Here is a 14344-nt window from a genome sequence, read left to right on the forward strand (position 1 = left end):
CCGAAAAGTTGTGCCAAATACGGCTTAGGCAATCTCTGCCTGGAGTTGAAAAAAAACCGTAGTATTTCGAATAATTCAACATGTGATCAAAAGTAAATATACAGAAATTTAACATATAAATGATCTTGTCAACACATTAGTGCTGACTACTGGACTTGTGATACCACCAGGGACAAAACGTGATAACCCTTAATAGTTATCGCTGTTTTATATTCAAGTAAGTTAACAAAAAAGTCTCCTAACTGCTCCACGAAACCTCTTTCCAAATTATGAACTTATATTTTATCAGCAATTAAAACTTGGCTTTAGAGTTACTGTGAAACTACCTACTCTAGGGGTGGTGTTTATCTGATATGGATACTAAAATCCGAAGATATGTGGGAGTACCTACAATCAAAGTATTTCTCATCATGCAACAGTATTCTTCATTCTAAATTTAAAAACAGAATGATAAAATTATTATTCTTTTTTTATATACAGATGGCCAACGCAAATACAATAAGATAAACGGTAGCAATTTTACTGCACCAGATGCTCAATATGGACAATTAATGTCTCTTCAGTGATGATCTAGGCCAAAATATCTGGAAATCCATAACTTATACAAACGTCAGGAACGGAAAAATCATACTTCGGGGAAACATAATCTTATTCGAGCAAAAAGTTCAATGATGCTGACATTTCGAAAATGCTGGATTTACTTATTGACAACATATTTGTTACGTTTTGAGGACTTCTTTTCTACAGCCAATTGCATTCCTATGGGAACTTACTGTGCCCTTCTGCATGCTGAGTTGTACCTTTATTCTCATAAGACAGCTTCCATACAATAAGTATCTCAAGAAAAAGAAAAAAAAAACAACAGCTGACATTATCCTTTAACTCCACTTTCTGCTATGTAGCTGATGTTCTCTCAATAATTCAAAGATTGGTGACTTAATTGACTGCATCTAGAAGTTGAAATTAGGGATACAACAGATACAGCTAAACTAAAGATTGAAAATATGGATCGGTTGAGAACCAAACTTAACAGTAATTTGTACCGATTGAAAATGGCGATTTAAATTTTCCAACTGTGGGCTTTTCATTTCTGTGTAACAACATTCAAGAAGTGACTGCATATGGATTATATATCTCCCAGTTGATAATATATACCAGAGCTAGCATTTCTTACCATTCTTTCATTGATGGAGGGTTACTGCTTTCAAAGAAACTATTGCATATCGGGTTCCAGGTGATAATGGTTAGGTCATCCCTTCTACAGTTTGACGAACCGTCATGATTTGTCGAAAATGACCACGCTTATGTTCAACTTGACGTTGCCACAATCCCGTCTTTATTTCCTTATTACCGAATGCGATCTTTTTTACTTACATATAAAACACGGTGTATGCCACATGTTGAACGGGATCTGCCTACCCTTGGAAGCATCAGAGTTCACCCATAGGTTTGTTTATAATGGGTTCATGTTGCTTCCTCTTTAGTTTTTAGTGTTGTAATATGTGTTATTATATTTTTTAATATCTGTGTTGTCTCTACCGATACAATTCTGTTTTATCCTTCGTCATTGCAACATTATTTTCATTAGAAACGTTCACATTCATAAGTCTAAGGGTAAGAGAAATAAAATGTTTCGATGTGTTTTGTATTTAGTGATTTCGTAAGGTTAGACAAGAGACATTAATCAATCCGCCTAAATAATGGATAATTATGACTTATCACTGTTTAAAGAGAAACACAAGAGTATCACGTGTAGAGCAGGAACTGCAGACCATTTCAGAGCATCTGAGTTTAACCCCCGTTTTGTTGGGGTTCGGTGTCTGAGCGGAAAACTAATGAGCCATGGTTTTCTAAAAAAAATCATCGGAAAGTACCAAGACCTAATAGATAAATATTCAGTGTCTGCTTCATAAATAATACAAGATGGTCTTAAAGATTAAAGTTATAGATTGTAGGTGCTGAAGCTGTGTACCTTTTAATTTACTTTCCAGTTTTCCTTTATTTGTCTTCGTGATAATTTGTAGTTTTGGTCGTGTGACTTTTGACATAAAAGTGTATTTGTGCATCCCGCTATCGTGTTTTTGAACTTGAGCGTTGCTGATTCCGGTTGGTCCTAAGGTGGGATTCGGACGCAAGAGTTTTTTACAATGTTGTTTCCATTTTGTTAACCCTTGTGTTTATATTTTATCAAGAAAATGTATACTATATATGGTATTTACTATCAACTACAAAAAGTTTTTTTATTGGCTTCTTTGTCAATATACTATCAACTACGAAAATTTTGTTGTTGATGTCATTTTCAAATTTAGTATCAATTTCAACTTTTTTGTTGGCGTCTTTGTTAGATTTATTTGTATGTTTGTTTGAATTTTTTAATCAGTTGTGTTGTATGTGTGTGATCTATGTTCGCATAGTATTGGCTGATGCATCCCACTTATTGTCACATTAACTTCTCCCTTTGTGAATTTACCTTGAGTTCGGTATTTTTGTTGTAACTTTTTTTGTATTGTTCAGTCTTTTGTTTCTGTGTAACGTTTTGTTATTGCTGTTTTAATTTTCGTCGTTTTAAATTTTGGTCATGGTATTGTTTGTTTTTATTTGAATTATGATTTTTTATTGGCCGCTTTGGTATCATTCGTCATTCTCTCTCTCTCTTTCTTTCTATTCATGGACTGTATCTTTATTCAACAAGCTCTATAAACTACTACACCATTGATATAACAGAGGATACGATATCCCGTTAGTAATAAGATACAATCAAACATCCACACCAAATCTTTGGATCTATGAAAGAATTCAACAAAGTTTTAAATAGTTTATGGTAACGAAATCCCTTACGTAATTCTTTTCCAGTTATTCATTTACTACTCTAATTGAAATTCAAAATAATAATTAACAATTTGGAACAACAAACCGTCTCTTTATTTCGTAAATTCTTTTATACTATAAATGAACTAGTTGATATTGAGCCTGACACATGACTGCAAACACGTGATTAACAAGCCAGCTGTGAAATAATTATCGGCATTATGGAAAGAAAATTTAACAATAGGAAATTACAATTTGAGTTGTGTGTCTTACATTTCGTACAAAAAATTCTCACATCAAGGTCTACTAAAAACAACAATCAACAGAAGATGGAATGGAATCAACCTACGATGTAACTTATCTTACAAACAAACATAAATTTGGTCTTGTGTTATTCACACCAATGTCTTATATTGGGAAGAATTGACAGCTCACAAACATGTTTATCCCGCCTCATTTTGTATGTGATTGTCCCAAATCAGGAACCTGTAAATCAGTTGTTGTCGTTTGTTGCTGACATTTTTCCGTCTAATCTGGTAGTATTTCTTCAAATACATTTTGCCACATTTAGAACGCATTAAATTTATATGGCGAGAGAAGTGACGGTAAAAAATTTATGTTTTTGAACATGCTTCCTTAATATGACAAATAAGTCTTAAGATATTGACTTGTATTATGAAAATACTTAGAATGTTGTGTTATGGCAGATGTTTGAAAGTCTCTATTTACTTCGAATTACGGTGATTTGCAAATAGCTTTTTTGTTTAGAAACTCGTCAACTATACAAAAAAGTATATTTACCTCGTGATGTCCTTGTGATTTTTGTGTTGTTTGGTTAATGTCTCGTTAATATTTATGCACTTCTCCGTTTATTTATATTAATTTTTAATAGAAGAAGATCACAATATTTTTGAAAGACGTTGTTATAAATGTATTATTGAAAACAATACCTTTAATTGTGTAAATATGAAATACATATAACATACATAATGAAAGGAACCAATAGAGTCACAACCAACCAATGAAAATAAATGCCACCGATTCATTGACTTCCGCTCAAGTTAGTTTTTAGGTGAAAACGTTCTTGATTACTGAAAATTGTAACCGTATTTCATTACGCTTTAGAAGATCGGAATTCATCCAATGAAGTTCTCTCTAAATTGACGTCGGAAACGTAGGAATGTCCACGGATTTTCCTTATTACCACCACAACTATCATAACTAGAGCTTCAAATACTTCACAGATACATAAAAGTGAAGCTCCAAGACACAGTCCAAGTGATCCACCGACATCTGATATCAACTGTGTAGCCTATAATTCAAATCTGATATTAACTGTTTAGATTATAAAATAAATCAGATACCAACTGTATAGTTATAAAATTAATAAATGACATAAATAGAATAAAACACATTTTTTTTACTTATTAAACGACGCCAAAGTAGTGCTCAGTGGTAACATGTCAGCTATTCTCATATACATGATTTATATATATCCGTTTTTTTTCTCTCTCCAAAAACAGCATAATGGTAATGTAGGACGATATAAAAAGATTATTATTTTTTATTTAGCTTAAACGTTGAATGAGTTAGATAATAAATGGAATGAGCTTCTTTAGAAATTTATTTTGAAATCAAAGATCATCTCCAACACGAATAACTATCAGTCCTTAAAACGCATTTGGTGAGTTTGGTCCTTTAAATTTGTTTCTGTTCTTAAATACTCATCATAGAAACCAGGATTAAAATATTGTTCGCCAGACGCGCGTTTTGTCTACAAAAGACTCATCAGTGACGTTCAACGTTGTTTTATTTTTGGATTCCAATACAGGTGGACATTTCCCTGGCAGAAAATTACTATTTATTTATCTTATTTTTTTCTGTTGTATTCGTGTGTTATGGTAAAGGAAGTACACCACTAATTCATGGCCCCATTGCTTTCTATGTTAAATTCCTCAATTTCAAGCAGACACAGCTCTTTTGTTTCAAGTTCAAATAAAGTGACAATCATTGCATGTCAAAGCAACACTTTATGGTGTCTTGTACTGGAAAAATCAACATACCTTTAATGGCATATAAGAAAGAACTGGTTCCCGGAACTTCGGATGTACCAAAACAGGTACTTCAGATCTGACATACAGGCAAAAAGTACCCTCTTTATAATATTTGGTGCAGTTTTTTTAATATTCAAAATTATAAGTCAAAAAGTGTTCTACAATGACCACCAGTCATTCAGCTTTCATTTGATACCAACAATACCTAAATATTCTACATATTTTGAAAGTTACACTCATGCGTAGGAACTATTTTGTGTTAAATATGTACTACTTTCTGGTATGTGCTTTCTGGCCGGGCCGAATTAGTGGTGTTACACCTATTACAGAACCAAACTTGCTATACTGACTTCAGCATCACTTTATTTCATTCTATGATCTATTTCAAGCAATAAAAAACACATAAAGCTTATGTCCAAATACTATTTTACTAATTTTAAGCTCAAATTAGACTGGTAGTAACATATAGGTTATTCAAAGAAAACTGCATATGGATATTATAAATGGCCAATATACTTATTTTATTCTCAATATCATTGTTGTATTTAATAATTTCTGTTAGGAAAACAATGTGCTTACCAATAGTCATAATTTACCAGAGTTTGTTCATTTAATAAAAATATATTAGACCAAACCTAAGACATAATTGAGAAAATTGTCCCCCCTTTTTTCTTCAAATTGGAAAAGGGACATTTTTGGTATAAACCATACTTCTGTGGTACAACATAGATTATAAAGAGCAATTTATATATTTTTCAGCTGGATAACTTGCTAAACTGGTTCAAAATTGCATGTACAGTGAGATTTTGGAATTCTTATATGAGTATATACCAATTGCCTAGATTGTAAAAGGCTATCATAAGAAAACCAATAAAACTTGAAAAATCATAGGATTATTTGACCAAGAGCTATTTTTTTACCATAAACAAGTCATTATATACATGTTTTATTGATTGCAATCCCAAATAATGCAAAAATAAGAATTTGGAGTCAAGTCTTAACTGCATGCATGTTGTGTGACCATAAAAGGCTAAAATACCTGATTATGTCAATTTAAGAGCTGAAATTTCCCATAAACAGAATTGTTCATCCAAAAAAGATGATTAAACATGTTTACTTACATCAAATATGACTTATTTTTATTGGAATAGGTACAACTTCTAAAAATTGAATTTCTGATGATTCTCTGTAATAGGAAGTACACCACTAATTCATGGCCCCATTGATTTCTATGTTAAATTCCTCAATTTCAAGCAGACACAGCTCTTTTGTTTCAAGTTCAAATAAAGTGACAATCATTGCATGTCAAAGCAACACTTTATGGTGTCTTGTACTGGAAAAATCAACATACCTTTAATGGCATATAAGAAAGAACTGGTTCCCGGAACTTCGGATGTACCAAAACAGGTACTTCAGATCTGACATACAGGCAAAAAGTACCCTCTTTATAATATTTGGTGCAGTTTTTTTAATATTCAAAATTATAAGTCAAAAAGTGTTCTACAATGACCACCAGTCATTCAGCTTTCATTTGATACCAACAATACCTAAATATTCTACATATTTTGAAAGTTACACTCATGCGTAGGAACTATTTTGTGTTAAATATGTACTACTTTCTGGTATGTGCTTTCTGGCCGGGCCGAATTAGTGGTGTTACACCTAAAGATAATTAATCACCTAGTTCATTAATTAGATTTTAGTTTGTGTCAACTAAATTTATACGATATATTTGGTTTACAGTTTGATTTATAAGAAACACCGACATAGCTAGATAATACTATTAATTATCTAGTTACTACCACATTTTATATTAATTAGTATTGTAATTTTCATTGTTATTAATAAATGTTATATGAGTATAATAAACTAAATCTTGAATTCTATCCTCATTCTATCCTATTTTGGGGAAATTTCAGAAATTCAAATGTGACGTCACTTTTTTGCGTTGATCTCTTTGGCTAACTCGGCTGTGAATTTTTATGTGCTGGTTTATGTTGTTTTATGTATCCGTTTTTATTCTGTAGTTAGTCACCACTTCGGTGTTATCATGTATATCTATTATATAGTCATTTTTATAAATTTACTGTTTTCAAAAGTATGAATTATTCTAAATACTAAGGATTTTCTTATACCAGACATATAACCTTAGCCGTATTTGGCACAACTTTTTGGAACTTTTGGTCCTCAATGCTCTTCAACTTTGTACTTGGTTTGGCTTTCGTACTTTTTTTATCTGAGCGTCACTGGTTCGTCTTGTGTGGACGAAACGCGTGTCTTGCGTATTAAATTTTAAACCTGGTACCTTTTGTTAGCTATTATTCGTATGTTTCTCTGTCCTATATGTTCTCCCATTTATTTGTATTGTAGTCCTGTCATGTAATGTCGTCATTTTAATGTTATATTTAATATTGCCATAAAAGCGGGAGGTTTGGTTAGCCACAAAACCAGGTTCAATCCACCATTTTTTTCTTAAAATGTCCTGTACCAAGTCAGGAAAATGGCCATTGTTATAGTATAGTTTGTTTCTGTGTGTGTTACATTTTCATGTTGTGTTTCTGTTGTGTCGTAGTTCTCCTCTTATATTTGATGTGTTTCCCTCAGTTTTAGTTTGTAACCCGGATTTGTTTTTTTCTCAATCGATTTATGAATTTCGAACAGCGGTACAATACTGTTGCCTTTATTGAGAACATTTTTGTGCTGAGTTCCATAAAATGTAATTCAATACCCAAATAATGATAATAACTATACCGATGATACAAATAACATAGAAAAGAATATAACTTTACATACGTCATATAATGGCTCTTCAGAAATAACTTCATAGTTTAAATCTTCAAAGTAGATATTAACCTTCACAAAATTATTTCTGAAAAGAGACATATTAGTAAGTGAGTTAATTTGTTACTATTTGATCAAATATATTGAATACAGTTTTTCTGCCACTGTTATATCCTTAAAAATTGTCATTCATTTCATTATTACAAAACGCTTATTATCTCATTTTGACGTAAAGAGTAAATCTTTTTTTAACATAAAAATGCCTACTTTGAAATAGAGATAAATCGGACTTTGACAAAAAGAAACATAATAACCAAAAGCTATTGGATGCAATTATAATATTGATATAAAAGGACTGTACATTACCTTATGCTGTCCAATGTTTTCAAAGCACACATATAATCATACCAAGTTGTATGGTTTAAATCATATGTTCCGCATGCCTGATCAGTAAGTTCGTTCTGTTTAAGACAAATGTAAATATGTATAATCTGTACTCGATAAACGGACAACTTATAATGAAGAAATATCAGTTTTGGTAATTACAGGATCATTTGACTTTTAAAATTAGCCCTGTTACATTTATGTTCCAATTTTTTTTTTTTTTGTAGTTTGTTTCTCAAACAGTTTACGGCTTAGGGCTTCATGGTTAACGTAATAATTTATCAAAGATACCAGGCTTATAGGCTGAAAATTTTAGTACGACAAACAAGCGGTTTGCCCTTATGAGACTCTTCAATGGTGCTCAAATTAGACAAGTTGAAAGGCCAAAAGTTGAAGAGAATTGAAATGCAAAACCTCCAAAAAGTCAACCAAATCTAGCTTTGTCCATCTATGTATGGGGTATCAAAAAGTGGTTCAAAGGATTGTTTTTAACATTTTATAAAGAGTAAATAAACAGACAATGACCATTTTAATGATATTTCATCTCAGAACAGAAGTGCATATGAGATGAAACGTCCACCAGTAGTGTTTTGGTCCCGTGGTTGTAAATACACATCGAAGATACCAGGTTTCTAATTGTATAGGGGATATAATTAATCATATTAGAGATCGCCTTGGCTGTTGTAAAGAAGTATGTCAATTTAACTTGACTTCATGTTACCAGTGCTGTATTGTTCAGAATTTTCTATTGCTTTCAAGCAAGTATGTATTTGTGATAAGTCGTTTCCTCAGCATTGTCTTGAACAAGCTTTGTTTCATAAACAAATGACATCTAAATTTTCTAAATCATTAATTGAGTTTATTTTTTTACCTCAGGCAAAGTTGACCTTATAATACTAAATACCAAACTCGTTCAAAAGGTATCTACACGTCTCAATCTTCAAAATCGCTTATCTAAAAATACTACAATCGCTTACATTTTTAATTATAAAAATCGTGGTTACCCTTCTATTGATAAGTGTCATGCCAAAAAATGACTTACATGTCCCCGTCTTTACACCAACAATACGGTAAGGTTCACGTTTAATGGTCGCACATTTTCCTTAAATTTTGAAACTGATATAAATTGAAAAACTAACAGTATTATCTATTTACTCACATAAAACAAACCGAGATACGGTATTCAGTACGTAGGTAAAACTGGACGCTTTTTATCTAAACACACGCAAGAACACCTTTAACGTTTTAAAAGATCCCATAAATTCAAAAGTATCATTAATCAACACCTTAAGAAGCACAATCATCCTATTAAATATTTAACAGTTCAACCTTTAGAAGTAGTAAATAAGCAGCCTGGGGAATCTTATTCAAAGTTAGTACGATCACGGAAAATAATTGAATTAAATTGGATTACAGTCTATCCTCTCGGTCTTAATGATAATATCATGGGAATTGGTAATATATCAAGAACCGATTCTGTTAACGTTTTGGATATAGTTTCTAAAACTGTTCGTAAAAACCGTTCTCATGGGCGTAGAATAAATCGCAGTCAGAGAAAATTTCGTACCAACAATACAAATATTTCGGACCTAATTACTATTTAAAAAAAACAACGGCAGACATTATCTGTTAACCAAGCTCTGTTCTTTACCTGTTAATAAATTACATCAAATTTTAGAGGATTGCAACACAATTCCGTTTTGCAGTCCTAAGTATGAAATCGTCCAAATTATAATTGCATATTGTCATTCTAAACTGTTTCCCAAAATTGATCGCCCTGAAGATCAGAAAAACATTTTATTAAAATCAAATATGTCAATAAAGGTTTTGATTTTAAATAAATTTATTCAAATAAGGCCTTTGAAAATAGTGGAATTAATTATTTTTGGAGTGTCAAAAATTCGTTGGAAGTACTTGATAAATTGCATGTTTATATTGGTGATTTCGAATCTGTTCAAAGTTTTGATTTTTCTACCCTATATACCACTTTGCCTCATAACCTTATTAAAAAAAAATTCACACACCTAATTCAATGGGCATTTAAAAAGTCAGAATGCGAATATATATGTTCAAACTCTTTTAGGTCATTTTTTAGTAACAACAAACAAAAGAACTATGTCAACTGGAACTGCTTTGATACAATAACTGCCCTTGAATTTTTACTCATAACATTTTTGTTCGCTATGGAGATTCCGTATATCGTCAAGTTAAGTTATCGGAATTCCAGTGGGGACTAACTGTGCACCACTTTTTGCGGACCTGTTTCTGCATTGTTATGAGTTACAATTTATGACTAAAATCAGCAAAAACCCATCGAAACAACATCTGATACAAAAATTTAATATTACGTTTAGATATTTGAATGATATATTGGCTCTCAATAATGACGACTTCAGTATGTACACAAAAGAGATTTATCCTGCTGAACTGGCTTAAAATAAAGCTAAAACTAATGAACACTGCCCTCTCCTGGATCCTGATATTTATTTCTTTAACGGGAAGCTTAATACCAAAATTTATGATAAAGGAGATGATTTTTCATTTCCTATTGTTAATTATCCATTTTTAGATGGTGACGTTCCCTTGTCACCATCTTATGGAGTTTATATATCTCAACTTGTTCAATTCGCTCGTGTATGTAGCAACGTATTTGATTTGTAACGAAAGAAATCTCTGTATTATTGAAAAATAGTTACACCAGGGTTTTCGATATCACAAACTAGTCAAAACATTTACTAAATTTTATCATCGGTACAAGGACATCATTCGTAAATATAAATCAACATGCAGACATCTTATCTATACAAAGCATAAAAATGTTGGCACTCACCTCAAAAAATTTACCAAACCTTTAAACAGATTTATTCAGAAGGGATATAGTTATGATACTATTGCCAGGTCATTAAAGATGGCATATTTTGGTATTGATATTGATTCACTCATAGGGTTTTTGCATCGGAAATAAGCACATTTATTCTAAAACCAGTTGTTGGCATGATACGGGTATATGTTCTTATATTTTATGATGGTATGATACTAAACCCCTTACGGTAGGGATTGTGCTTAATTTTCATATGATGAAGACATAATCTTTCAATCAGTTTAATTGAGGTCTGGAGCTGGCATGTCAGTAACTGCTAGTAGTCCTTTGTTAATTTATGTATCATTGTCATTTTGCTTCGTTTCTTTTGTTACATATTCTGACATCGGACTCGGACTTCTTTTAAACTGAGTTTTACTGTGCGTATTGCTGTGTGTTTGTTTATTCTACATTGGCTAGAGCTATAGGGGGAGGGTTGAGATCTAACAAAACATGTTGAACCCCGAAGCATTTTTGCGCCTGTCCCAAGTCAGGAGCCTCTGGCCTTTGTTAGTCTTGTATGTTTTTTAATTTTAGTTCGTTTATATGTTTTGGAGTTTAGTGTGACGTCCATTTTCACTGAACTAGTACACACTTTTATTTAGGGGCCAGCTGAAGCCCGCCTCTGGGTGCGGGATTTTCTCGCTGTGTTGAAGACCAATTGGTGGCCTTCGGCTGTTTTCTGCTCTTTGGTCGGGTTGTTGTCTATTTGAGACATTCCCCATTTCCATTCTCAATCTTAGATGGATTTGCCTATTTTTTTAGGTAATTTTTTGGTCATATATAGCTCTTCAAATGTTTCCGTTCCTAAACATCCTAGGCTTTCACATATTCGGCGTTCATCGTTCCTGATGAAAGGAAATCCAGAAAAGCGCTTCGGACACATGTGATTTATAACGTGTTGTTTTCATTTTTTCATTTAATTGATTAATGCTCTCCAATCGTAGATTTAGTCTCTGAATTCTTTAAGGTACTGATCTAACTTAAAGTAATAGAATTTTGAAAGGAGATCAGATCAGTTTAAAAATGTGATAATTCGGGATAACCAGTGAAACACTTTGAATATCACAGGTACAGAACGTGATTACGGTTCACCCATATGGTAAGCTTTATCGGTCGTCCCACTGTCTGTATCACTCGGCTCAGTTCTTAATAAAATTGCATATCACGGCTTTGTAACGTCCAATACGTTGACCCGGCCTAAATAAATTTGACCCGGACATATCACCGGCGTCATAATTAACGAACTTATCAAGTCATCTTCCGGTTTGCTGGTGAAACGAATAAAACACTTGTTTCTGTCATGCAAAATATGCAAATACAAATACAACTCGATAAATCGATTATTTGATTGTCTGCATATTTATATTATAAAATATCAACTGCTCGACACAATATGAAGCTTTTTTGAACTGATTCGCTGCGCTCCCTGGAAAACTTCATATTGTGACTCGCAGCTGATATTTTACAATATCAATATGCAGACAACCTGATAATCGGTACTTATCATCTTTTAGAATGGTTACGTTATGATTATTACAATAACAAAATGCTAAATGTGGAATGCATACTATATAAATAACACATAGCTGAGAGGGTGATAGAGCAGATTGTTACCCCGAGAAAACATTGTCAACTGAGGCGAAGCCAAGGTTGACAATGTGTTTTCGAGGGGTAACAATCTGCTCTATCACCCTCTCAGATATGGGTTATTTAACTTATTATACTGAATGTTCTGTTATTACTGTCGATTAAATTTCAATTTCAAAGTAATAAACTATGACGTCTTGTACATAACAACCATCCGTATTTAATAAAGCGCACACTTGATCAAGCGTCTCCGTGAAGGGTAATAGAGTATTTGCCATAGGATAGAGTCGTATTTAATAAAGCGCACACTTGATCAAGCGTCTCCGTGAAGGGTAATAGAATATTTACAATAGAATAGAGTAAATTAACACCCTCGTATAAGCCAATCAAAATATAGCATTTTTACGTGAAGTATAATAATACATATTATCATATTTACCAATTTAGTCTGGTGTGGCCATATCCGCCCAGAGAATGTAGAAGTGTAACTATTTTCCCTGTTGGAAATATTCAAAAGTATTATTAACAAGACTTAAAAATGGGTCACCACAAAACCATTAATAGCAATGAAATTAGTCTTAAAACAACCATTTGAACCGTCACATAATCTAAATATCTGAACATAAAATTGTAAAGTCGTATTTAAAAAAATATTTCCCCAATACTGTTTAGACAGTTCACTTTATTCATATAATTGAATATTGTTAAATCCCTTTTCAGAATATTCAGGTTTTTATTAATCATAATTTACAACAAACGAAATGTCTGAACATTACGGAATTTACCGCAGTGAGTAGGTCTTCAAATTGAATGAAATACTGAGCATATCTCACACAAATATGGTAAAGCATTTTAAGATCGGTGTGAATCAAGACTACCGTTTTATTTCCAAATCTATTTATAGGTTTTTGCGTATGTTTCTTTGTTATAAATAATAAGTGTGTCGTACACACTGAGATTTAATTTTGCATACATAAAAGGGAAAGGAATTAGAAGAATACACCAGGAAAACCTTAAATTAGAGGAAACAGTGTTTTGTCGATGTTCAAATCATCTAATAATTCTCTTTCAATTAAGAAGATTCAAATGAAGGTAGAAAAGAAAAGCGCAATCGCATTAACCCCAAATGAGGCTAGACCGGTAGTGTCGACCGGGTAGGCTTCTTCTAAAATGCGTGCAAAAACCGCCATGCGGGGATATGGCATATTAAGAATATAACATATAGATTAAAAGACTGTTCTTTTATCTAAAGATAGTAGAACCTCGTTAAGTCAAAGTCGAAGGACCGGACGAAAGTATTCGACTCATCCGCTGTTCCACTCATCCGATGTCGAATGTTTCGTAATAAATTTGAAATGCATAACTTAAGATATGAGATTTGTGTAAACAAGATATTTTGAACATTACGCCTATTTTTGAAAATTTAGGATCGTGTATTCAAGCTCCTTAAATTTTGGTTCATCATAATAATAAAACACATAAGTACAGATACAAAACATTCACAAATAAAATCAATACACAAATATTTACAAAGGTCAGTCACTGTAATTTATGGAATCACTCGCGGAACGAAACAAGTCCTGAAAGATCACCGATGAGGGTCGTCTACTTTGCATTCAATTATTGAAAATGTGTGATAAAAGTTCAAATCCTTTTAGCTATTTTAATTTATTAATTTTAATTCAAACAATTCATTCAATCGCGGCTTGAGTCATTTGAATTCGTTTTGCTTTTATATCAGGTTAAATATGTGCATCTTACTAAAGTTCCGCTTGGACGATCAACATAGGTGTTAATTACCGGTCACCTGAAACATGTCTTTTAAACTGTTATACAAATAAGTATGTTTATACACCTTTAATCACTT

The 14344-nt window shown here is 32.4% G+C and overlaps 1 protein-coding gene across 1 annotated transcript in view; it reads right to left on the reverse strand.

Moving 5' to 3' along the window:
• Window positions 1-3810: 3810 nt before the first annotated feature.
• The window catches only part of LOC127727737 (amiloride-sensitive sodium channel subunit beta-like), a 29191-nt gene continuing 18657 nt past the window's right edge, over window positions 3811-14344 (reverse strand). The window contains exons 9-12 of the mRNA XM_052234851.1: window positions 12917-12974; window positions 8010-8104; window positions 7656-7731; window positions 3811-4120 (exon numbers count right to left, since the gene is read on the reverse strand). Of these exons, the coding sequence (XP_052090811.1) occupies window positions 3923-4120; window positions 7656-7731; window positions 8010-8104; window positions 12917-12974 (427 nt within the window). The 3' untranslated portion in view covers window positions 3811-3922. The remainder of the gene's footprint in view (window positions 4121-7655; window positions 7732-8009; window positions 8105-12916; window positions 12975-14344) is intronic.

The sequence above is a fragment of the Mytilus californianus genome, unplaced genomic scaffold (genome assembly GCF_021869535.1).
Source record: "Mytilus californianus isolate M0D057914Y unplaced genomic scaffold, xbMytCali1.0.p SCAF_2, whole genome shotgun sequence".
NCBI classification, from domain to species: Eukaryota; Metazoa; Mollusca; class Bivalvia; order Mytilida; family Mytilidae; genus Mytilus; species Mytilus californianus.